Source organism: Nicotiana tabacum, chromosome 3 (assembly GCF_000715075.1).
Source record: "Nicotiana tabacum cultivar K326 chromosome 3, ASM71507v2, whole genome shotgun sequence".
In the NCBI taxonomy this organism is placed as follows: Eukaryota; Viridiplantae; Streptophyta; class Magnoliopsida; order Solanales; family Solanaceae; genus Nicotiana; species Nicotiana tabacum.
The window spans coordinates 133,732,677-133,757,829 of NC_134082.1; the positions used below are offsets into that span (position 1 = coordinate 133,732,677).

The window sequence follows — 25,153 nt, forward strand, 5'->3', positions numbered from 1 at the left end:
ATGTAAATATTTAATTTAGGCCTAATATTGCTATTTCAATTTATTTTGACTCTTTTACTTTATTTTCTCACAAAAAAACAAAAATTACAAAAAAAAAATAGTTTCATTAAGGTTTTGTAGTCATTTTTAATCTTGAAAAAATACCAAAAAATAGTTTGTTTTAATGGGCAGTCTTATTTTAATAATTATTTTGACTTAAGTAGGGCTAATTAATATTTTTAATAATATTTTTATATGGATATATTTTTAGTTAATTAGGCTAATTTTAAGCAAAGCTAGTCATAAAGGCCCAAGTTTCTAGCCCATTCCTTGAGCCCAATACCCTTAAACCCTAATAATAACCTAGACTTAACCTATTAACATACACAATAGCCTTCAGCCGTTGGACCCTTCTTCGGAATAAAAAGAACACCAAGAAAAAGAAGCCTACGACACTCCTGATTTTGGATGTCTTTTGTCTCAATTGGAAGAAGACTACAACACAACCCTCTCACCCTTTGGAATTCAGCTGCCCAACGACCAAAAAAAAAAGGAAACCCAATTAAAGCTCCTCTCACTCTCTGCAACAAAGATAGAAATCCAAAAAGGAATCCTAAAATGGAAAAGTTGAACACAACAGCTTCCTCTTTTGGGTAATGGGAATTTGTATATTTGGATTCTATGAGCAAAGAAAGGCCACCAGCCCTCTTGATTTCTCCATTCGGATTGTTTAGTTCAACTCAATATACAATGCTGAAATTTCAAAAGCCCTTCAAAGGAAATACGTAAATAGTGTAAAAGGAGAATACAGTCCAAAAAAAAGCTAGAAAATCAGTGCCATTTATCTCTTCGGTTTAGCTGAAATTTCGAATTTGATTGAATTCTTGTTTGGTTTCAAATTTTTCGATGCCGATTTGAGATTCCGTCTGGGTTCGTGTCTGAGATTTCTGTCGATTTGAGTTCCAATTGTGTTCTGTTCCTGTCTGTATAATTGTTAGACGTCTTCATCAAGTGGAAATCCCAGTTTCAGGTTCAACTCTTTCCCTCTTACCTTATCTAATAGTATTGATTTCTCGTTTTAGGATGTTTAAATACTAGTAATGAATTTTGATGTTATTTTCCATTCTTGGAATATTCTGTACTGCTGAGTTTCCTCCGTGACTTTGATTTAACGGGTGAATTCAAACCATTGTTGGGATTTTGCACTTGAAAATGCTTGGGTTTAGTATCATTTAATAGTAAACTATTTAAGTAACATGTTAGGCAGAAACTTTGAAAATAGGTTGTTCAAATTGATCTCGCCAATTTTGTCTGTGTTTATCACTATTTGCATGCTTTTGTTGAATAAACATGGGTTACAAGAATAAAGAGGCTAAAGCTCATTAGTAATCAATTTTCTTTCATGTTATGGACTCCAAGCTTAGTGAAATTTTCAAACTGAAAAGTTAAAATATGAGCATGATTAAGAATTTTCTTCTATTTAGTTCTTTCATTTGCTTTATTTTATTACGTTATTCGCTAGGAGAATGTTTAGGCCGACCACACATGGGTAGGCAAGCCTTAGGATTTTGTTAGTTTCGAGGCGAGAGGTCGTTCCCTTAGTTAAATTTATCAGGGGAATGCCCTGAGGAGTTTGTATATATTTTATTCGGGGTATGCCCCGTAGTATCATGTATTTGGAGACCATGACGAACTTCGTGGAAAAGTATAGTATATATATTAGTATTTAGGATTTTACCTTTATTTTATTCTTTTATTTTCTTTTGGTTAGATGGGGACGACCTTGAGCCTCTAGTGTGTTTATTTTTCTTTTCTGTGTTTATATCTCAATTTGAATATTTTAAAGCCAACTTGATCGAGTACGCCACCGTACCAGTTACGGGACTTGGGGAGTACCTAACACCTTCTCCCCGAGTCAAATGAACCCCCTTTACCCGAATCTCTGGTGCACACTTAGTTTTGAAGTCCAAGTGTTTTAAAAGAAAAATTTATTTTTTAGAAAAATGGTGACCTGACACACCGAAATCAAATGTCAAGTGGCGTCTCTGAGTTAATCCTTTTGAACACGAATTTTTGTCACTTTCTAATTGAAAACTCGTTTGAGCCTCATAAAATCTTTTTATTTATTTAAGAGGATTAGTGAGTTTGTAAAAAAGGGAGTGTGACATCTTTGGCGACTCTGCTGGGGAGTTGCAGGTTCGATCTAGTACTTGATCTTGTTGTTTTTTAGGATATTCAGTTGAGGTTTTTATGTGTTTCGTTTGCTTTTTATTTTGTTTATGTCGTTTTTATTTGCTATATTTGTTTACAATTTTTCCTTTATGTGTTACTAATTTATAAATTGTCATCATTTGCTTAACCATGAGTCTTCTTTCTGCAACAAGTCTTCCGGGGTACGTTTGAGCGTACACGGCCTTTTTGTGAGTCACCCGTGTCTTTAGGGGAGTGGCGTGGGAGAGTGGAGTGGGCGGACAGCTAGAGCAGCCGTCATCGACCACGTGCCGCCCCGAATTGCCTTGTCTAGTGAACCCCAACCGTAGGTCAGCCTTTAGGTCATACTTATGTGCATCATATCATTCAAACCTAGCCGGGTTCGGTCCCAAGCACCGTGTCCCGTTGTAGGAGGCCTACCCAAATTATGTCAAAATGGGCTCATGGCCCAAAAAAACATTTAATCATCCCTATGTGCTACATGTTGCATCTCTTTAGGGGTAAAAGGGTCATTTGGAGGACCAAGGATATTTGAGGGTGAAATATAAAATGAAGTAGGTGATTTTATACTTTCCCATTATTTTCCAAAAAATGAAAAAGAAAATTCAAAAAAGATTTTACACTTTTCCATTATTTTCCAAAAAAGACAAAAAATTGAAAATAGAAAATCCAAAAGATTTTATACTTTTCCATTAAAAAAATTGAAAATAAAAATCCAAAAGATTTTACACTTTTCCATTATTTTCCAAAAACAATTCAAAAAAAGGGAGAAAAAGAAAATCCCAAATAGATTTTACATCTTTTATCATTTTTCCAAAAATTCAAAAAAAAATCCAAAAATATTTTACATTTTCCATCATTTCTCAAAAGACAAAAAAATGGTTTTCCAAATTAGTTGCATTTTTTTTGAAAGCTTTATCCCATGTCCAATCTTCCCGAACTACGCGTACCTGATTTTCGTCTTTCGAGACGTGATACGTAGGCAACCCACATAGGGTCCGGTCTTCCTAGTGTCTTAGGTTCTTGGCTTTGCGGGGTCTTAGCCATATCTTGCGTTTCTAGCCACTTTCGGCCACATCGGCCATTCTTGCAAATTGGGATCATTTCCGCAAAGGTGGTTCAATAACCCATGTCTTAGGATCTTGAGTCCACAACTAGGTGTCATATTATTTTAAGGTTCGTCCTTTTCAAGTTTGCATCTTTAGCCACTTCTGGCCATATTGGCCGTTTTTGCAAAATGAGTCATTTCTGCAAATTAATTTTGGGCCATGATTATTAAGAGTTGGAATTCATATAAGCTTTAGTGAGGTATTCTCATGTCTTTGAGGTCACCTTTCTTGAGTTTGCATTTTTAGCCACTTTTTCCCCTCATGCCAATCGTCCCCTAGAAAATGTCGTGGTGTCACATAATGTCTTGAGTCATTAACCATGTTTTTCCCATTCAGGTGTGGATCCACTCACCAATGTTAGAGTATAAATGGTGGTCAAAGTCCCTAGAAGGCTAGTAAAATGGTGGAACATGTTCACATTACTTGAGCAACATGATTTGATGGGTAAATTAGGGACTCTTATTTCTTTGATGGACATCACTCCCCGTCCCGACCTTGTAGAAGCAATGTTGATATTTTGGGACCCACAGGGAATGGTATTCAAGTTTGGGGATCTTGAGATGACACCCACCTTAGCTGAGATATTTGGGTTAACCCGCCAGCCATACCCAGACAAGGATTTAATTTACACAAGGGCTCATTCAAGCACCAAGTTCCTTAAGATCATAGGGATGGATTTGGAAACTCACATGGGATGTCTAGATCAATCTTGGGTACCTTTGGAATTTTTATTCGAGAGGTTTGCTCGTCCTACGGGATATGAGACCTTCGTAGATGAATTTTCCGTATCATATGATTCTTGGAAGAAGAGGCGTCCTATGGTCTTCGCTATTGCATTGTTGGGTCTCCTGGTATTTCCTTTGGAGGGTAGACATATTAGAACGCGTCTGGGGTCCATACCTTTGCACTCTTTCATGATAAACACAGCAGTAAGGTCACCGTGGTTCCGACAATTTTGGCAGAGATCTATTATGCTTTGATAAGGATTCGAGAAGGTGGGAGGTTCTTTGAGGGAAGCAACTTGTTGCTACGACTGTGGAGGATGGAACACTTACATCCTGCCACCATGTTTGATAAAGATGTGATTGACCTTTGTCTGAGAGATTGAGTGAAGTGCATCGAGCATAGGATGGCGTTCGATAAGTTTGCCTTACCACTCGGAGTTCAGGATTGGGTTGATTATTTAGGATCCTTGACTGAAGAGAAGATTTTGTGGTCATACCTATGGATTGATTTGGACGTGATCTTAGCAGGGTCTCGCGTGCAAGACTTCTTGGTACTGATCGGACTTTGGTGTACTAGACCATATACCCCTGCTAAAGTGATGCGTCAGTTAGGGAGGCGGCAAGAAGTCCCCTACATTCCTGATTCTCGTGACTTCATTAGGGAATTTGACACTATGCCGCATAGGGAGGTCGACATCCAGACCTATTGGCGTCATGCAATGAAGATGGGTAGGGATACTTTAGCTGCTGACCCACATTCACCTGGGTATACCCATGAGTACTTCATATGGCTACAGTCTACTCAGCGGGGGGTTAGCAGGCCATTGCCCCGACGAGTTAGAGGAGTATTTGACGAGGAGGCAACCTCACGGATATTGCTTAGACAGTTGATGGATCGATTTACCTAGGCAGAGGAGGCCTATGCAGCAGAAAGGGATGGGGTTCGAGCTACACTTCAGTTACTGAGATCACAGTTGGTAGGGTTGGTAGAGAACATGGGACAACACCGTGAGTACCTTACTAGAGTCAGCCTTCCAGATGCAGGCGCGCATTCCAGGATTCTCATTCCCAGCTTCAAGGTGTCCTTGCAAGGTGTAATACAGAGCTTAGATTCGACAGGATTGACGGGGCCATCCGGATCTTCATCGGACCGGTCCCAGCCAGGATCGTCGCATTCAGGAGAAGTTTGAGGAGTCATTCTATTTAGACGTTTTGAGATTGTCTTATGTTGTCCTTTACTTTCTTGTCTTGTCTAGGAGTACCGAGTCCTTTAAGTAGTGTCAGAGTCTATCATAGTGTAGTCGAGTCTGTCATGTTTTTCGTTATCGTAATTCCCATTGTATTTTAATATCGAAATGTTTTTAAATGAAAAATCTCAAAAAAGATTTTATTTTTAGTTTATTTTCCATCACTCTTCCAGAACTACGCTCGGTCTGATTCATGAGGGACATGATACGTAGGCAACCTACATCGGGTTCGATCAAATCATTTTTGGTTCAAAATAAAAAGAGAAAGAAAAAGAAAAGAGTGATAAGAGGTGTTAGAAAAGAAAGAGAAGGAAGGATCGAAATGAGCAAATCGGGATGATGCCCTATGACCCTATGACCCTAAAAGCCATTTTAGAACTATTAATTGTTGCTAGGTGCATTGCACGTAATGTGATATTATTATTTGATAAATGCCCTAACGCTAACATGGTGGTTTTGTGTTGTTGTCCTCTGTTATCTTTATTTAATAAAAGGAAGGTGGTTAGTTTGTTGGCATCCTGGCAAGTCATCCATACAACACCCGATCAAAGCATCAAACAGTCATGGCTAGCAAGGAAACAGACACTGGAGTTGTAGACCCACCAAGAGAGATTGTTGAGTCGGAATCGGAATTGCAAGAGGAGGTCCGAAGGTTGAAGCACCAGATGGCGGAAATGTATCAGGCCTGGATTAAGGGACACCCTCCACCCTCATTCCCTACCAACTACACAGAAAACCCTGCTTCCATTCCACCACTCTCTCAATCCCAGATGCCCAATACCATTGATCTTTCCCCACAACACGCACCTGGCTTTACCCCTTACCACAACTACCCCAGCACTTCAGCCCAAACTGTTCATGCTCCGCCAGCCAAAACAACCTCGTACCCTGCTCCAACATCTGTTCCTATTTTTATACCCCCTCCACAAGCTACCCTTCATCGATCCTCTAGTGAGCCCGCATTCCCGCTCCAGATACCTACTACTATGCACCGGAGCCCACCTTCAAAGTCCCAGATCCTTACTCTTACACTCCCCAATTTGAGCCTCATGTTGAAACTGACAAAGCACCCAAGAACGCAGAGCAAGAAGAGATGTTTAGGAAGGTACAAAGTCTGGAGCAATTATTGAGAAATATGCAAGGGTTGGGAAACCAGGTGAGTGTGGCCTATAAGGATTTGTGTTTGTTCCCCGATGTCCAACTGCCTGTCGGGTTCCAAATGCCCAAGTTTGACTTGTATGATGGCCATGGGGATCCTGTAGCTCATCTAAGGGGTTATAGCAGTAAAATGAGAGGCGTCGTAGGAAAAGACGAATTACTAATGGCATACTTCAGCCAAAGTATGAGTGGGGCAGCTTTAGAATGGTACACCCGCCAGGACACTAGCATGTGGTACACCTGGGACGATATGGCTCAGGCCTTTGCCCAGCACTTTCAGTACAATATAGACATTGTTCCAGACCGCCTATATTTGACCAAGGTGGAAAAGAAACCCAGTGAAAGCTTTAGAGAATATGGTTTCTGATGGAGGGAGCAAGCTGCACGAGTCAATCCTCTGATGGAAGAGTATGAGATGGTTAAATACTTTCTTCAAGCCCTAGAGCCCACTTACTATGGCCACTTGATCTCAGCCATTGGTAAGTCTTTCAATGATGTGGTGAAGATGGGAGAAATGGTGGAAAAGGGGCTCAAGTCGAGTAAGATCATGATCTATTCTGCTATAAAAGCAACCACCCAGGCAATCCAGAGTGGTACCAGAAGTTTGCTAGGCAAGAAGAAGAAGGAAGATGTCGCTATGGTTGTCTCCGGATCATGGCATGGCCAGAGGGGTTCACCTCATCAATACACCCATCCTCGACCCCGACCTCAAACCTATACCCAAGCTCCATATAATCCACCTCAACATTACTTTTCCCCGCAAAACCCCCAATACTCAGCCAGACCATCCCAATACCTTGTTCACCTTGCACAGGCATATGCTCAACCCCCTCCTTACCCACAATGGCGTGCTCCAGCTCCGCATAATATCTAACCAGCTCCACAAAATACCTATCCACCCCCACAACCCTATCAAAACCCCACTGGTTCAAATTTTCGATCAAGGCCAGAGTATAGGAGAGAGAGGCAGCAACGGAAATAAACTTTTACCCCGCTTGGAGAGTCCTATGCTAGTCTGTTTCAAAGGTTAAGGTAGTTGGACGTCTTGAGGCCGATTGAGTCACAGATACCAAATACTCCTCCAAAGAACCTCGATTATTCCCTGAGGTGCGCCTATTGTTCTGATGCTTCAGGGCATGATATAGAGAAGTGTTGGCATTTGAAAAGGGCGATCCAGGAGCTCATTGATACAAACCAAATTGTAGTCTAAAGCTCAGATGCGCCAAACATCAACCAAAACCCTTTGCCAGCCTATGAAGAGACACATATGATTGAAATAGTTCACAAGGATGGGGAGCCCAAGAAGTCTTCTAAGTCCGTCATGATGATTCGGGCCAGTGAAAGTAATTTCGTTAAAGCTCCAGACTCTACTAAAGCAAAGCCCTTGACAGTTGAAGGGGCGACAGAAAATCCAAGCTCGCTGAATTTGAAGCCATCGGTGTTGGTCGTGAAAGGTCCTTCAAAAGATATTGGGGCAAGTCCGGAAAGTTCAAAGGTAGTAGTGTCAGGGATTCCAAGTAAGCCTATCATAGTTGTAAAGGGGGCTCCTATCACCCCTATCATCATTAAACCAGTAACACAACTGGCAGTGGTGGATGCCAAGGCTGTTCCATGGAATTATAACCAAGTGATAGTGACATACAAAGGAAAAGAAATAGAGGAAGAAGTTAATGAAACTGGAGGATTGACTCGTTCTGGGAGATGTTTCACCCCAGAAGAATTAAGGAAAGCCAAGCCATTCAAGGATAGCCAAATGCCAATAAAGAAATCGGTCACCGAGGAAGAGGCTGAGGAGTTCCTGAAAAAGATGAAAGTGCAGGATTATTCCATTGTGGAGCAGTTAAGGAAAACACCAGCTCAGATTTCTCTTTTGTCTTTGTTGATACATTCAGATGAATATCGCATGGTCTTGATGAAGATTTTGAATGAGGCACATGTTCCTGATAAGATCACAGTGAACCACTTGGAAAAGATAGCTGGCTAGACCTTCGAAGCAAATAGGATCACTTTCTTAGACGATGAACTTCCTATGGAGGGTACAGAACACAACCGAGCTCTTTATCTCACGGTGAAGTGTGAAGATTCTGTTGTCTTAAGGGTTTTGGTTTATAATGGCTCTAGTGCGAATATTTGTCCCCTGTCTACTCTGCAAAAAATGAAGATCGGCACCGAAAGAATCCACTTGAACAGTGTGTGTGTTCGAGGCTTTGATGGGGAAGGTAAAGATTCTGTTGGAGATATAATGCTCGAATTGTCGATAGGGCCTGTTGAGTTTACCATAGAATTCCAAGTGTTAGATGTGGTTCTCTTACAATCTGCTAAGGTAGTCCCGTCTTCTCTGCACCAAATGGTGAAGTTTGAATGGGATAGGCAGGAAATAGTTGTGCACCGTGACAAGGACTTGTCAGCTTATAATGATACAATTGTTTTGTTCATCGAAACTGAAGATGATAAGGGACCTTAGGTCTATCAGACTTTCGAAATAGTGTCTGTTGAGAAAATTCCTGAAGAAAAATGCATTACGGGTCCTAAGCTATCCTCCGAGTCTGTCATGGTTGCGAATGAAATGTTGAATAATGGTTTTGTGCCGGGCAAGGGTTTAGGCTCATATCTGTAGGGTATTGTGCATCCAGTGCATCCCAGTGGGAATCCTGGTATGTTTGGTTTGGGATTCATGCCCACAGAGAAGGATGTGAAAAGGGTTAAAAATCTGAAACAGAAGGTATGGTCGCTCCCCAAGCCCGTCCCACACATCTCTAAGTCTTTTGTCAAGCTAGGGGTCGAAAAACCTCCAACCTCCTCAATCCCAAAACCTGTGGTCGATGTTGATGAAGAGCTGATCAAGAGGTTCCAAAGTCTGTTCGAAGAGGTCAATATGGTAGAAGTTGGTGAAGGCCCTAGCAAAGCAGATGTGCAGCTCGTTGGCCCAAACGTGAAGCTTAGCAATTGGGAAGCTACTCTTCTCCCTACCAGGAAGGAGTTTTGGTAGTTTGCTTTGTTTTCCTTTCTGTTATCTAGGTTATTCCAGGGTTGTAATCCAGACTTTTAGTTTTGCTTGTTTTGATGTTCAAACCCTTCTATCTTTTTATTTTTCAATGAAATGCAATTTCCCGTTTTTCGTTATTCTTAATAGTGTTTTATTTTGTCCTTTTTTCTTTTGTACAATTCCTTTTATACTGGTTGCAGTGACATGACATGCATGAAAAAATTTCAGTCGAATCTTAAAAACAAATCTAATCCTGAAATAACAATCCAAGAAGTAGAATATGATGATGAAATAGAATATGACGAAGAAGCAGCATTTGAGGAAATCAGTAAAGAGCTAAAACAATTTGAAGAAAAACCAAAGCCTAATTTGAGTGAAACTGAAGCAATCAATTTAGGGGACCAGGATGATGTTAGGGAAACCAAGATAAGTGTGCATTTAGAACCGCAAGTTAAGGATGAAATAATCAAAACATTGTTTGAGTACAAAGATGGATTTGCATAGTCATATGACGATATGCCGGGCCTGAGCACTGATCTGGTAGTTCATAAATTACCAACTGATCCAACATTCCTTCATGTTAAGCAAAAGTTGCGAAAGTTCTAGACTGATATGAGTGTGAAGATCAAAGAAGAAATCACAAAGCATCTTACTGCAAAGGTCATTCGGGTCACTTGATATCCCACTTGGTTAGCCAATGTTGTGCCAGTACCAAAGAAAGATGGTAAGACCAGGGTATGTGTTGATTACCGTGATCTTAACAAAGCAAGCCCAAAAGAAGATTTTCCATTGTCGAACATTCACATTCTGATCGATAATTGTGCCAAGCATGAGATTGGGTCTTTTGTAGATTGTTACGTGGGATATCACCAGATCTTGATGGATGAGGAAGATGCAGAAAAGACAGCGTTTATCACGCCATGGAGGACATATTGCTACCAGGTAATGCCATTCGGTCTGAAGAATGCTGGGGCAACATATATGAGGGCGATGACTACCATATTTCACGACATGATACACAAGGAGATTGAGGTTTATGTATTTGATATGATCATAAAGTCAAAGAAGCAGTCTGACCATGTCAGGGACTTGAGGAAGTTTTTCTAAAGGCTCCGCAGGTACAACCTCAAGCTCAATCCAACAAAATGTGCATTTGGTGTCCCCTATGGGAAATTGCTGGGATTTGTGGTCAGTAAACGTGGTATTGAGTTGGATCCGTCGAAGATCAAAGCCATTCAAGAGTTACCGCCGCCAAAGAACAAAATAGAGGTGATGAGCCTACTTGGAAGGTTAAATTACTTCAGCAGGTTTATTGCTCAACTCGCGATAACCTATGAGCCTATCTTTAAGCTGCTGAAGAAGAATGTTGCAGTCAAGTGGATTGACGAGTGTCAAAAAGCATTTGATAAGATCAAGATGTACCTGTCGAATTCACCTGTGCTGGTCCCACTAGAGCTTGGAAGACCTTTAATTCTCTATTTGACAGTCTTGGATAATTTTTTTGGATGTGTATTGGGTCAACATGATGTCACGGGAAAGAAGGAGCAAGCAATCTATTATCTCGGTAAGAAGTTCACTCCCTATGAGGTTAAGTACACTCTACTTGAGAGGACATGTTGCGCCCGAACTTGGGTGGCGCAAAAGTTGAAGCATTATCTGTCGTCCTACACTACTTACCTCATTTATCGCATAGATCCTCTAAAGTATATCTTTTAGAAGCCTATGCCCAAGGGAAGACTTGCAAAGTGGCAGATTTTACTTACAAAGTTTGACATCATCTATGTGACTCGGACCGCGATGAAAGCCCAAGCCTTGGCCGACCACTTGGTCGAGAATCCGATGGATGATGAATATGAGCCACTGAAGACTTATTTTCCTGATGAAGAGGTCATGTGTGTTGACGAGGTTGACCATGATGAAAATCCAGGTTGGAAACTCTTTTTTGATGGAGCTGCTAACATGAAAGGGGTCGGAATAGGGGTTGTACTTATCTCTGAAACAGGGCAACACTACCCTGTAACACCCCAGCTTCGATTTTAGTGTACCAACAACATGGCTGAGTACGAAGCATGAATTCTGGGTTTGAGGTTAGCTATAGACATGGGAGTCCAGGAAATACTTGTTTTGGGAGATTCAGATTTGTTGGTTCACCAGATTTAAGGAGAATGGAAGACTCGAGATTTGAAGCTCATACCGTACCGACAATGCCTGCATGATCTTTGTCAACGATTCAAGTCAGTTGAATTTAGACATATTCCCAGGATTCATAATGAGATTGCTTATGCCTTGGCCACTCTGGCGTCAATGTTACACCATCCGGACAAGGCTTATATCGACCCCATGCATATCCAAGTTCATGATCAACATGCTTATTGTAATGTGGTGCAAGAGGAAATCGATGGCGAACCTTGGTTCCACGATATCAAGGAATATATCAGGTCGGGGGTATATCCAGTACATGCTACAGGAGACCAAAAGATAACTATTCGATGTCTGGCTAGTGGATTTTTCTTGAGTGGAGGAATCTTGTACAAGAGGACTCTGAATTTAGGACTATTGAGGTGCATAGATGCTAAAGAAGCTTCAACTATCATGGCCGAAGTGCATTCTGGAGTTTGCGGGCCGCATATGAACGGGTATGTCTTGGCAAAGAGGATACTTCGAGTAGGTTATTATTGGCTCACCATGGAACGGGATTGTATCAGTTTTGTTCGCAAGTGTCATCAATGCCAGGTACACGGTGATTTGATTCACTCTCCCCCATCTGAGTTACACATAATGTCTGCACCTTGGCCCTTTGTTGCTTGGGGCATGGATGTTATTGGACCAATTGAGCTGGCAGCGTCAAATGGGCATAGGTTTATTCTGGTGGCCATTGATTACTTTACCAAGTGGGTTGAAGTTGTAACGTTACCAAGAAGGCAATGGTGGATTTTGTTCATTCAAATATTATTTGTCGATTCGGAATTCCCAAGGTGATCATCACAGACAATGCTACTAATCTCAACAGCCATTTGATGAAAGAGGTATGCCAACAGTTCAAGATCATGCATCGGAACTCCACTCCATATCGCCCCAAGGCAAATGGAGTTGTTGAGGCTGTTAACAAGAACATAAAGAAGATACTTCGTAAGATGGTGCAAGGTTCTAAGCAATGGCATGAAAAGTTGCCTTTTGCCTTACTGGGTTATCGCACTACTATTCGCACTTCAGTAGGTGCAACTCCTTATTTGCCGGTATATGGAACTGAGGTAGTTATACCTGCAGAAGTTGAGATTCCATCCCTTCGGATCGTTGTAGAAGCTGAAATTAATGATGATAAGTGGGTCAAAACCCGGCTCGAGCAGTTGAGTTTGATTGATGAGAAAAGATTGGCTGCAGTATGTCATGGTCAATTGTATCAGAAGAGAATGACAAGAGCATACAATAAAAAGGTGCATCCCCAAAAATTTGAAGTAGGCCAGATGGTATTGAAGCGCATCCTTCCTCATCAGGCGGAAGCCAAAGGCTTCGCCCCAAACTGGCAGGGGCCACTCGTTGTGACAAGAGTGTTGCCCAATGGTGCTTTGTATTTAACAGACATAGAAGGCAAATGTGTAGATATGGCTATCAATTCTGATTCAGTTAAGAGGTACTATGTATGATTTCTTTGCTTACCTTCAGTTGTATTTTGTACTTGGCATGTTCAAAGTTGAAATGACGAAGACATTTTGTTTCGCTACCCAAACACTTTCATCCTTTGTTACCCCTTTTGAGCTTTATTTATTTTCTTTCATACCCCTCTTTTGGAACCATTAGTAGAAGTAGAGAATGAAAAAAATGATGATGAATGAGTGAAAATAAGAAAAACGAAGGAAAAGAAGGAGAAGAAAAAAGAAGAAGAAGAAAAAAAGAAAGAAAAAAAAGAAAAGAAAAAGGGAAACAAAAACAAACAACTTTCTTTTGAACTACGTTCGACCTAATTCCTTTTAAGGATACGTAGGCAGTCTCACGGTTCGGTCCCATCAAAATAAAAATTAAAATTCCCCAGACCCAAAGAAACTGGGGCTGAAGTTTTGGTTTTGAAAAGATTTGATTCCAAAAGTTGTAATTTTGAACCCTTTTCATCTTAAGTTAGTTTGAGCCTTCATGCCACACTTTCTTTCTAACCCTGTCCAAAAGTCTACATTACGGTCCAAAGAAAGACCTTCCGATCAATCTTTGAGATTGCCAGATCAAGCAAGATAGAGGTATGATTTACATTATGGGTAACACTTTGTTCATGGGCGCAAGAGAGAAAATTTAAAATGAGAGTCTTATTGGTGAAAACCCTCACGGGCACCATAAGGCGATGGTGAGCTGAGAGAAAATTTAAAATGAGAGAGTATTATTGGTGAAAACCCTCGTGGGCACCGTAAGGTGATGGTGAGTTGAGAGATGAACAAATGAGAGAGGCTTGTTGGTGAAAACCCTTCAGGGCACTACAAGTCGAATGAGGCTCATGACTTTATAGAGAAATTGGATCGGTGAAAGCCCGATTTTAAAGTATGAAGACATGACATGAACTGAAAATATGATTAGTTGGACGAAATTAGGCTGATCAGTCCGAAATGCATGTCATGATCGTTGGAGCTGCCTGCTTCCCTCAAATAAGTCTTCTTTTTCTCATTCTTCGTCATATAGTCATCTGTGTTCAAAATTTTCCTTTGTTCCTTTTGTCAAAAATCATTTCACTTTGCTCTTTGAGTCTATCTTTATGGGTCTCTTTCGAGTCAGCCCTTGTTGAACAAGCAAGAAAGGATTTCAAAGCCTACTACCAGCTTCTAAGTTGCACAAAGTGGAGTCCGGTCAGGAACATCACAATTGAATTGATTTAGAATAAGCAGTATGGTGATAACTAAGGTTCAGGCAATCAAGTGAATCTTGAATTTTGAGAAAATACAAGGATTCAGCAACTTTCAAAATGAAAACGCAATGCAACGAGTGAGTGTGAGATATTCACGTCATGCAGAGGTTTGGTGGCCCAGTTCCAATCAAAAGGTCAAACAACTCCTTGCTAGCCCGAAGCAGCTAATCAGAATAAAGCATGGCAATGGCAGAAGCAGACGCTCAACAATGATGCCACAAACTAACCACCACGTTTTCAAACTAACAAGATTTTATTTGTCTGAAATAGGGGCAAGAAAATTTGTTAATCCACAGGGACCCTCCTACGAAGAAGGCGTGGTTCAGGGGAAAGATATTTTGTTCAGAATCCTCTAAGAAGAGAGCATGGTTCAGGTAAGTTTATTTTCGACTTTTCAGGACCCTCCTGGATAATGAGATTTAATTTTAAAAACTCTCAGGACCCTCCTAGATAATGAGATTTAATTTAAAATTTTCAGGATCCTCCTGGATAAGGGGATTTAATTTTAAAAGTTTTCAGGACCCTTCTGGATAATGGTATTTAATTTAAAAGTTTTCAGGACTCTCCTGGATAATGAGATTAATTTTAAAAGTTCTCAGGACCCTCCTGGATAATGTGATTTGATTTAAAATTTTCAGGAATCTCCTGGATAATGAGATTTAGTTTAAATTTTCAGGACCCTCCTGAATAATAGGATTTAATTTTAAGTTTTAGCATAAGTTCTCCCTTTAGAAAATATAATTTAGCTTTAAAGTTATCACTCTTAAGATGAGATTTAATTTGAAGTTTTCAGGGCCCTCCTAGATAATGTGATTTAACTTTTAAATTCTTAGAGCTCTGTAGGTAACATGATCCGATTAACACTCACAAATATTCCCAGATCCCAAACTGGGGCAGAACATTTTCTTTTGTTTTGTCTGTTTTGTTGCAATATCAGGCGCCCACCTGGATAATGAGGGAATATAGTTTCAAGTTTTAGTAATCAGGCGCCCACATGGATAACGAGGGAATACAGTTTCAAGTTTTAGCAATCAGGCGCCCACCTGGATAATGAGGGAATACAGTTTCAAGTTTTAGCAATCAGGCGCCCACGTAGATAATGAGGGAATACAGTTTCTGGCAATCAGGCACCCACCTAGATAACGAGGAAAAATTCAAGTTGTTGGTAATCAGGCACCCACCTGGATAACGAGGGAATACAATTCAAGTTTCTGGCAATCAGGCGCCCACCTGAATAACGAGGGAATACAATTCAAGTTTTTGGTAATCAGGCACCCATTTGGATAACTAGGGAATACAATTCAAGTTTTTGGTAGTCAGGCGCCCACCTGGATAACGAGGGAATACAGTTTCAAGTTTTAGCAATCAGGCGCCCACCTGGATAACGAGGGAATACAATTTAAGTTTCTGGCAATCAGGCGCCCACCTGGATAACGAGGGAATACAATTCAAGTTTTTGGCAATCAGGCACCCACCTGGATAATGAGGGAATACAGTTCAAGTTTTGGTAATCAGGCACCCACCTGGAAAACGAGGGGATACAATTCCAATTGTTGGTAATCAGGCGCCCACCTGGATAACGAGGGAATACATGTCAAGTTTTGGAAATCAGGCACCCACCTAGAGAACGAGGGAATTCATTTCAGAGTTACTTCAATTCGCAAATTCAAGAAGCATCGGGAGCCTGCCTGAAGAACAGGGTCCATTTTTTCAGTTCCATGTTGAAGATCAAGTAGAGATTCACGGAAGATTCAAGACAAGAAGTAGATAGGATCTTGTATTTTCCTTTTACTTTTGCTGTAATTTTTCCTTTTATTTTTTATGTAATAGCAGGAACCGTGGACCGGAACCTCAACGGCACTTCACTCGACTCTCCACCTCGGTACTCCATCGTCTTATTCACTTTTGAACTACACATGGCATGATTCCTTTATAGCCAAGGATATGTAGGAAACTCAGATACCAAAGCTCGGTCACATTCTCCTCTCTCTTAGCTTTCGATCTCTCTAAATAAGGGTCGGGTCAAAAACCTGTCTAGTCGTTCTTTCTCTGAAAACTCTTCGCTTTTCCAGTCAAAGAGGGGCAGCTGTAGACATGTGATTTTTGACCCTCCCCAAGATTTTTTATATTTTAGCATGTAAATATTTAATTTAGGCCTAATATCGCTATTTCTTTTAATTTTGACTCTTTACTTTATTTTCTCACAAAAAACAAAAATTACAAAAAAATAGTTTCATTAAGGTTTTGTAGTCATTTTTAATCTTGAAAAAATACCAAAACAAATAGTTTGTTTTAATGGGCAGTCTTATTTTAATAATTATTTTGACTTAAGTAGGGCTAGTTAATATTTTTAATAATATTTTTATATGGATATATTTTTAGTTAATTAGGCTAATTTTAAGCAAAGCTAGTCATAAAGGCCCAAGTTTCTAGCCCATTCCTTGAGCCCAATACCCTTGAACCCTAATAATAACCTAGACCTAACCTATTAATATACACAATAGCCTTCAGCCGTTGGACCCTTCTTCGAAATAAAAAGAACACCAAGAAAAAGAAGCCGACGACACCCCCTGATTTTGGATTTCTTTTGTCTCAATTGGAAGAAGACTACAACACAAACCTCTCACCCTTTGGAATTCAGCTGCCCAACGACCAAAAAAAAGGAAACCCAATTAAAGCTCCTCTCACTCTCTGCAACAAATATAGAAAACCAAAAAGGAATCCTAAAATGGAAAAGTTGAACACAACAACTTCCTCTTTTAGGTAATGGGAATTTGTATATTTGGATTCTATGAGCAAAGAAAGGCCACCAGAGCCTCTTGATTTCTCCATTCGGATTGTTTAGTTCATCTCAATATACAATGCTGAAATTTCAAAAGCCCTTCAAAGGAAATACGCAGATAGTGTAAAAGGAGAATACGGTCCAAAATAGAGATAGAAAATCAGTGCCATTTATCTCTTCGGTTTAGCTGAAATTTCGAATTTGATTGAATTCGTGTTTGATTTCAAATTTTTCGATGCCGATTTGAGATTCCGTCCGGGTTTGTGTCTGAGATTTCTATCGATTTGAGTTCCGATTGTGTTCTGTTCCTGTTTGTATAATTGTTAGACGTCTTCATCAAGTGGAAATTCTAGTTGCAGGTTCAACTCTTTCCCTCTTACCTTATCTAATAGTATTGATTTCTCGTTTTAGGATGTTTAAATACTGGTAATGAATTTTGATGTTATTTTCCATTCTTAGAATATTCTGTACTGCTGAGTTTCCTCTATGACTTTGATTTAATGTGTGAATTCAAACCATTGTTGGGATTTTGCACTTGAAAATGCTTAGGTTTAGTATCACTTAATAGTAAACTATTTAAGTAACATGCTAGGCAGAAACTTTGAAAATAGGTCGTTCAAATTGATCTCGCTAATTTTGTCTGTGTTTATCAATATTGGCATGATTTTGTTGAATAAACATGGGTTACAAGAATAAAGAGGCTAAAGCTCGTTAGTAATCAATTTTCTTTCATGTTATGGACTCCAAGCTTAGTCAAATTTTCAAAATGAAAAGTTAAAATATGAGCATGATTTAGAATTTTCTTCTATTTAGTTCTTTCATTTGCTTTATTTTATTACATTATTCGCTAGGAGAATGTTTAGGCCGACCACACACGAGTAGGCAAGCCTTAGGATTCTGTTACTTTCAAGGCGAGAGGTCGTTCCCTTAGTTAAATTTATCAAGGTAATGCCCCGAGAAGTTTGTATATATTTTATTCGGGATATGTCCCGTAGTATCATGTATTTGGAGGCCATGACGAACTTCGTGGAAAAGTATAGTATATATATATATTAGTATTTAGGATTTTAGATTTATTTTCTTATTTTATTTTCTTTTGGTTAGATGGGGACGACTTCGATCCTCTAGTGTGTTTATTTTTCTTTTCTGCGTTTATACCTCAATTTGAATATTTTAAAAGCCAACTTGATTGAGTACGTCACCGTACTAGTTACGGGACTTGGGGAGTGCCTAACACCTTCTCCCCGAGCCAAATGAACCCCCTTTACCCGAATCTCTGGTGCAGACTTAGTTTTGAAGTCCAAGTGTTTTAAAAGAAAAATTTATTTTTAGAAAAAACGGTGACCTGACACACCGAAATCAAATGTCAAGTGGCGACTCTGAGTTAATCCTTTTGAACACGAATTTTTGTCACTTTCTAATTGAAAACCCGTTTGAGCCTCACAAAATCTTTTTATTTATTTAAGAGGATTAGTGAGTTTGTAAAAAAGGGGGTGTGACATGTTTTACATGATTTTGATGCCATGAAAAGAAAGCATGCCTATACACACACATCATCTAAACATATGCTCTTTCAAGTATTTACCGTGCTTGTTTCAACTACTGTGTTTCTTAGATAACATGTCTTAGGACGCTGTAATGTAATATAATGTTTTACTCACCTAGATGTCATGCCTATAGTATTTCGAATAATAAGTTTATCAAATGCTTCAATTTCTTTTAGTGTACTGCTTGTTTAGACATCATGACTATAGTGTTCAAATATTCCAACCAACTATTCCTCTTATTTTTCGATTACACTGTCGTCCGTTTGAGATGAACCAACATTAGTAATTCAGAGTTATGACTGTTTGCACTAACTTTTTACGTGAAACAATTAGAAATCATGACTATAGGACTTGCAATATTTTGACCTGCCTATACGCTGCTTATATGATACTGGAAATCAGAATCACATAGAAATCCTATAGGACTTAACGATTAACATCATGTACTACCCAATCTAAAATATGTGTTTGATCACATGCTTTTGTACTTATATGTGAAGGCTAACTTGAGCCATTCATTCCTATTATGTGTAATCCTACCTGTTTTGAATGTCGCTTAGTTTTATCATTTTGAGCAGCCTAAGTAAGTATAGAACCACCCAAATTGAGGTCCAAAACCTCCTGGACCATAGGCACGGGACGAGTAATGCACGCATAGGACGCGACTAGAATTGGATTAGAATGCTTTAGGTAAATAACTTCAATATAGTAATCGAGTAGCAGGAGATAATAGTTTATGCCCGCTGAATAATATGAGCAACTCCTATCTAAAAGGAGTTGCTAAGTATTATTTATGTTGCACGGGGTGATCCTTTAGGCTAAAAAATTTAGGTCCCTCCCTCCTTTATATACTTGTTATTCACACTTAGTCATTTAATGTAGACCATTGTAGTCGCATCCTTGTAATCATTACTGATTTGTACTAATTCTTACTGTGCTATAATGAGATTCTTTGACTTTTATATTTCTTTGTTTTTCTGATCACCTAGCCTAATTACATAATCCACATAGTCTTAAATTTGGTCGAGACCCACAGTTGTGGACCTCGAAGAGTGCCTAACACCTTCTCTTTGAGGTAATTTGGGCTCTTACCCGATCTTTGGTGGCGTTGACTAGTCAAACAGAGTTATTTACAAATAGGTGCCCTAACGCACCTAAAAACCCATTAGGTGGCGACTTTTCTCTTTTAATACCTCCTCCTTTAAAAGAGTTGCCACCATCGAAACCCGCTTTTGCGAGAAAATGAGGCACGACAATAGAGTTATTACAAAGTGGCTTATAATATAGTTGTTACAAGTTAGTGGGGGATTAAGAGGTTAATTCCTAGGTTACAATAGGTTGTAATATGAAGTTTCTCAGTAGTGAAGTTGAAATCCTACAAGGGTAGGCCGTGGTTTTTAATCCCGTGAGCTAGGAGTTTTTCCCGTAAAACTCCATTGTATCATTTACTTATTACAACGTGCGTGTGTTCTGTGGGAACTAATAGAGAACCTGATTCTCTATATAATTTGGTGGACACTTAATTTCTATCGCTTAGTGTAACAACAACAACAACAACAACAACGACCCAGTATAATCCCACAAGTGGGGTCTGGGGAGGGTAATATATACGCAGACCTTACCCCTACCCCGAAGGGTAGAGAGGCTGTTTCCAGGAGACCCTCAGCTCAAAAAGCAACATGAGCCGATATATTAGTACCATAAAAATGCATAATAAAATAACAGCAATACAAGAGATATGAAATACAGAATACGAAATACGAAAAAGATGGCTGGTATAGTAAAACTAGCATGTAAGGCCCTGTATCAATAGACGACCAATGACATTCTTAGTCTAACTCCTAAATGGCTAGTCTCACTCTATTGTGCTGTAGAAATATTCACAACTCTCCCCTAACCTACAACTTTAATACTCAACCTCCATAATTCCCTGTCAAGGGCCATGTCCTCAGTAATCCTAAGTCGCGTCATGTCCTGTCAGATCACCTCTACCCAATACTTCTTAGGTCGTCCTCTACCTCTCCGCGTGCCCACTACAGCCAGTCGCTCACACCTCCTCACCGGTGCATCAGTGCTCCTCCTCTGAATGTGCCCGAACCATCTGAGTCTTACTTCCCGCATCTTGTCCTCCATGGGGGCCACGCCCACCTTCTCTCGAATATCTTCATTCCTAATCTTATTCATCCTTGTATGCCCGCACATCCACCTCAACATCCTCATCTCTGCTACTTTCATCTTCTGGATGTGTGAGTTCTTTACCGGCCAACATTCAGTTCCATATAACATGGTAGGCCTAACCACTGCTCTATAAAACTTACCTTTTAGTAATGGTGGCACTTTCTTGTCACACAAGACTCCCGATGCTAACCTCCACTTCATCCACCCGACCCCTATACGGTGTGTGACATCCTCGTCAATCTCCCCGATCCCCTGAATAACCGATCCAAGGTACTTGAAACTACCCCTCTTGGGAATGACTTGAGAGTCAAGCCTCACTTCAACTCCCGCTTCCGTCGGCTCAACTCCAAATTTGCACTCGAGGTATTCCGTCTTCGTCCTGCTCAACTTGAAACCTTTAGACTCAAGAGCATGTCTCCAAATCTCTAGCCTCTCGTTGACGTCGCCTCGTGTCTCGTCAATTAGAATAATGTCATCAGCAAATAGCATGCACCATGACACCTCCCCTTGAATATGATGAGTCAGTGCATCCATCACCAGGGCAAATAGGAATGGGCTGAGCGCAGACCCTTGGTGCAACCCCGTAATAACTGAAAAATGTTCAGAGTCACCTCCTACTGTCCTAACCCGAGTCTTAGCTCCATCATACATGTCTTTAATCACCCTAAGATAGTCAATCGGGACCCTTTTATCATCTAAGCAGCTCCATAAGACCTCCCTAGGAACTCTAATGTACGCTTTCTCCAGATCAATAAACACCATATGAAGATCCTTCTTCCTATCCCTGTACTGTTCCACCATCCTCCTAATAAGGTGGATAGCTTCTGTGGTAGATCGCCCCGACATGAACCCAAACTGGTTGTCTGAAATAGACACCGTCCTTCGCACTCTCATTTCTACCACTATCGCTTAGTGTAAGTGTTATTCAAATTAATTACGTAAATCATAAACCTTATGTTACTTAGTTGTGTAAAGTTATTCTATGTATAAAGAACAAGAAAGGCTTGTGTATAGAGGACATAGAGTAATCAGGTCAAATAATGTTGAGGTCCTCTATTGTCAACAAAGCAGTTGCGGCTAATATCAACTCTTATGTTAACTTTTTTTATTTTATATTTCATGCCTTGACTCTTGAGCAATCAAGGCGTGTGGGGCTGACCAGATCAAGTCATTCTCTTATGCTTAATTTTTATTACTTTCACCAAAGATTTCCCATATAGCATGATATATAGCTACAATTAATTATGTATGATATTATAACCTTGTACAATTAATTATTTTCACCAAAGATTTCCCACGTGATATGTTTCAAAGATAAATCCATAAAGCGCAATTAAAAGCGGTAAAGGTAAAATATATATATATATATATATATATATATATATATATATATATATATATATATATATATATATATATATATAGGTTATAAGTCGATGAATCAAATTACAAGTGTATCAATACCTAAAATCACGAGATTCGGAAATTTCTAACACCTTCTCCGAGATTAGCAGAATTCCTTACCTGGTCTTTTGTGTTTCGCGGACTTAAACAGAGTCAAAACTTTTCTTGAATCGAGATTTAAAATAAATTGGCGACTTGGGATGCCGTAAATAATTATTCCAAGTGGCGACTCTTTAAATTAAATAAATATTCCCTTTTCAATATCACTTTAATTGAAAAAACTCCTTTCTTTCTCTATCCTTCGGGAAAAAGGAGGTGTGACAAGAATAACTCACGTTTACTTCAGTTGCTCTCTTGCAGGTATGTCAGTGGACATAAGACGGTTCGTTAAGGATGATATGACTGAGATATATAGCCAATCATTGTCAATAGGAGTGACAAACGGGCGAGTCGGGTTGGATATGGTTCAGGTCAAAAACGGATAATAAAAAAATGGATAAATTATCCGATCTGACCCATATTTAATAAGGATAAAAAAATGGGTTAACTGACGGATAATATGTGTAACTATATTATTCATGACTTCTTGAATATGATCATTTTTGGAAGAACTCCTAGTCTCTCAAACTTGAGGAGAACCCCCAATTTGAGTCTTTACAAATATAAAACTTAAATCCATTAGTTATCTATTACTTATCCATTTTTTAAAAGGATAATATGGTTCTTATCCATATTTGACTCATTTTAAAAAGTCCATTATCCAACCAATTTTTTAGTGGATACTATGGGTGGTTAACTATTTTCTTTTAACCATTTTGTCACCCCTAATTGTCAATAGCAGGCGAAACTAGGGAAGGGGAAGGGGATTCATCCAAGCACCTTTTGCCGGAAAATCACAATATATATACAAGGCCAAAACTCCTTTTTATGTATATATAATAATAGATGTTGAACCCATTGCTGAAAATTCTGTCTCAGCCGCTCTCTTCAACCCACATTGTCCTCATTCTTACTAAAAAAGCATTTTTCTATACAGGAAGCATTAAGGTTAGTAGTCTGTTCTGTTTGAAAATGCAGAAGAGCAGTTCTCCTAACCCTTTTACCTGAATATTTTTTGTCATTCATTGGACCAATATCACATTTAATTACCTAATATTGGCTTATCCTTTTGTAGCTTCTCTAAAGCATGAGAGCAGACATGTACACTAAATTATAGTAGAATTAGCTAGTAGTAAACGCGGATTGCCATTTCTATTAAGTATATTTGAGAAAAAATTGTGCCATAGCGAAGCTCAAAGTACCCTGGAAAAGCATAATTAATTTTTGTCTTGTTTGACTAAACTTCTCCAACTTTCATTTATAGGTTTACAAAACTCAGTCAGTGGATTGCAATAATAAAATTTAGCGGAAGAGTTTAATATTTCTTAGAGTAAGTGTTATCCAAATTAACTACGTAAATCATAAACCTTATTGATGGTAGACTATAATCTCGTATTTTAGTCGTTTATTTCACTCTAATTTACTGCACTTTTATTGTGTTTGAGCTTTAATCGCTAGTGTTTTGCACTTATTATGTGTTTTATATCTTGTAGGAGCGATTCTGAGTTATGTAGATATTGTGGACTAATTCGAGCTATTTGGAGCTTTGAAATCTGAGTAAAAGCCCAAGGGATTAAGTCGGGATCGTGTTCGGGGGTCGAGGATCAATTCTGAATGTCAAAATTCAAGGAAGAAGCAACTGCTGAAGAAATGCACTAGTGTGAGGCACTATGTGAGGCACTGTGAAGCATTAGTGCAAATTTTTGCCAGAAATTTCCAAAGTTCAGAGACTGGATTTTTTGTGGTCTGACAGGAAAAAGCATTAGTACGACGCATTGGGCGACACACAGTGCGACGCATGGAAAGTATTAAGTTCGCATGTTTTCCTATTTCGGCTAGGAAAGGGAGATTCCGTCTAGGTTCGACCCTACTTGGTATAAATACATGGAAAAACGTTATTTTCTGGACTTTTGACATACTTTAGACCTGAGGGGAAAACACACCTCGCTTGGAGGAGGCTTCTAACTAGTTTTTCTTCTCTTCTCTTCCTTCAATTTCATAGTTTATTAGTTCTAGAGTTTTGGGTGCTACATGAACGTTGTAGTTTGAAGCTCGAATTGTTCTTACTATTTTATCATATTGGTTTATTTATTCAATCTTGCGCTTTATTTGATTGCTTGATCACCAATTGAATACTATCTATGAATCTAGGATTGAACTCGGGAGCGGGAATTCTAGATTGCATATAAAATTGAATAGAGCAAGATCTTGAACTCGAGCACCGGGAATGGATTTGCGGTTAGGATATGGATATACCTAATCGCCTTGCTTGGTTACTATACAGGAATTATTAATGCATTCTTGTTAATCCTAATTCCATAGGAATGTAGGCATTAGGTTAGCTTGAATATGCGAGTAGTACTTCGGGAGAAGGCTACGAGAATATTGTTAGCCAACCCATAGCTCTAGAATATTGTCTCTCATTGAATTTGTGTCTAATTTTGCCAATTTGTTCCTTTAATCTCTTAATTTGTTATTCTAGATTAATTTTAGTTAAATATTCATACTTTAGGATTCGCTTGAATTGACTAATTGTTTGGTTTAATTTAGTTGATAGTTAATCACAAGTCCCGATGGGTACGATACTTGGACTTACAATCCTATATTAGTCGATCACGTAAGCTAGCTAAATAGGATTAACATTCATTATTTTTAGGACCTTGCATTTTTTTTCTATAATTTTTTTAATAACTCATACACATTGGTTAATATAGATATGCAATATTTAAAAGATATATATTCGTGATTACCCTAAAACTAGTGTTACTTAATTGTGTAGAGCTGTTTATGTCTAAAGAACATGAAAGGCTTGTGTATATAGGACATAGAGTAATCAGGTCAAA

The 25,153-nt window shown here is 39.2% G+C and overlaps 1 protein-coding gene across 2 annotated transcripts; it reads left to right on the top strand.

Annotated features, from left to right (window-relative positions):
* The first annotated feature begins 380 nt into the window (after positions 1–380).
* Positions 381–24,406, top strand: LOC107781447 (uncharacterized). Of its 2 annotated transcripts, XR_012707852.1 has the most exons (4): positions 381–1,009; positions 3,636–17,441; positions 22,572–23,640; positions 23,804–24,406. XR_012707852.1 is itself a non-coding variant. In XM_075249954.1 (2 exons), exon 2 carries the CDS (start codon positions 7,697–7,699, stop codon positions 8,411–8,413), a length of 717 nt encoding a protein of 238 aa, XP_075106055.1. In that variant the 5' UTR covers positions 381–1,009; positions 3,636–7,696; the 3' UTR covers positions 8,414–17,609. The 2 variants fall into 2 exon arrangements, 1 of the variants encoding a protein (XP_075106055.1); XM_075249954.1 differs by lacking the exons at positions 22,572–23,640; positions 23,804–24,406 and having other exon boundaries at positions 3,636–17,609.
* The last annotated feature ends 747 nt before the right edge of the window (positions 24,407–25,153 follow it).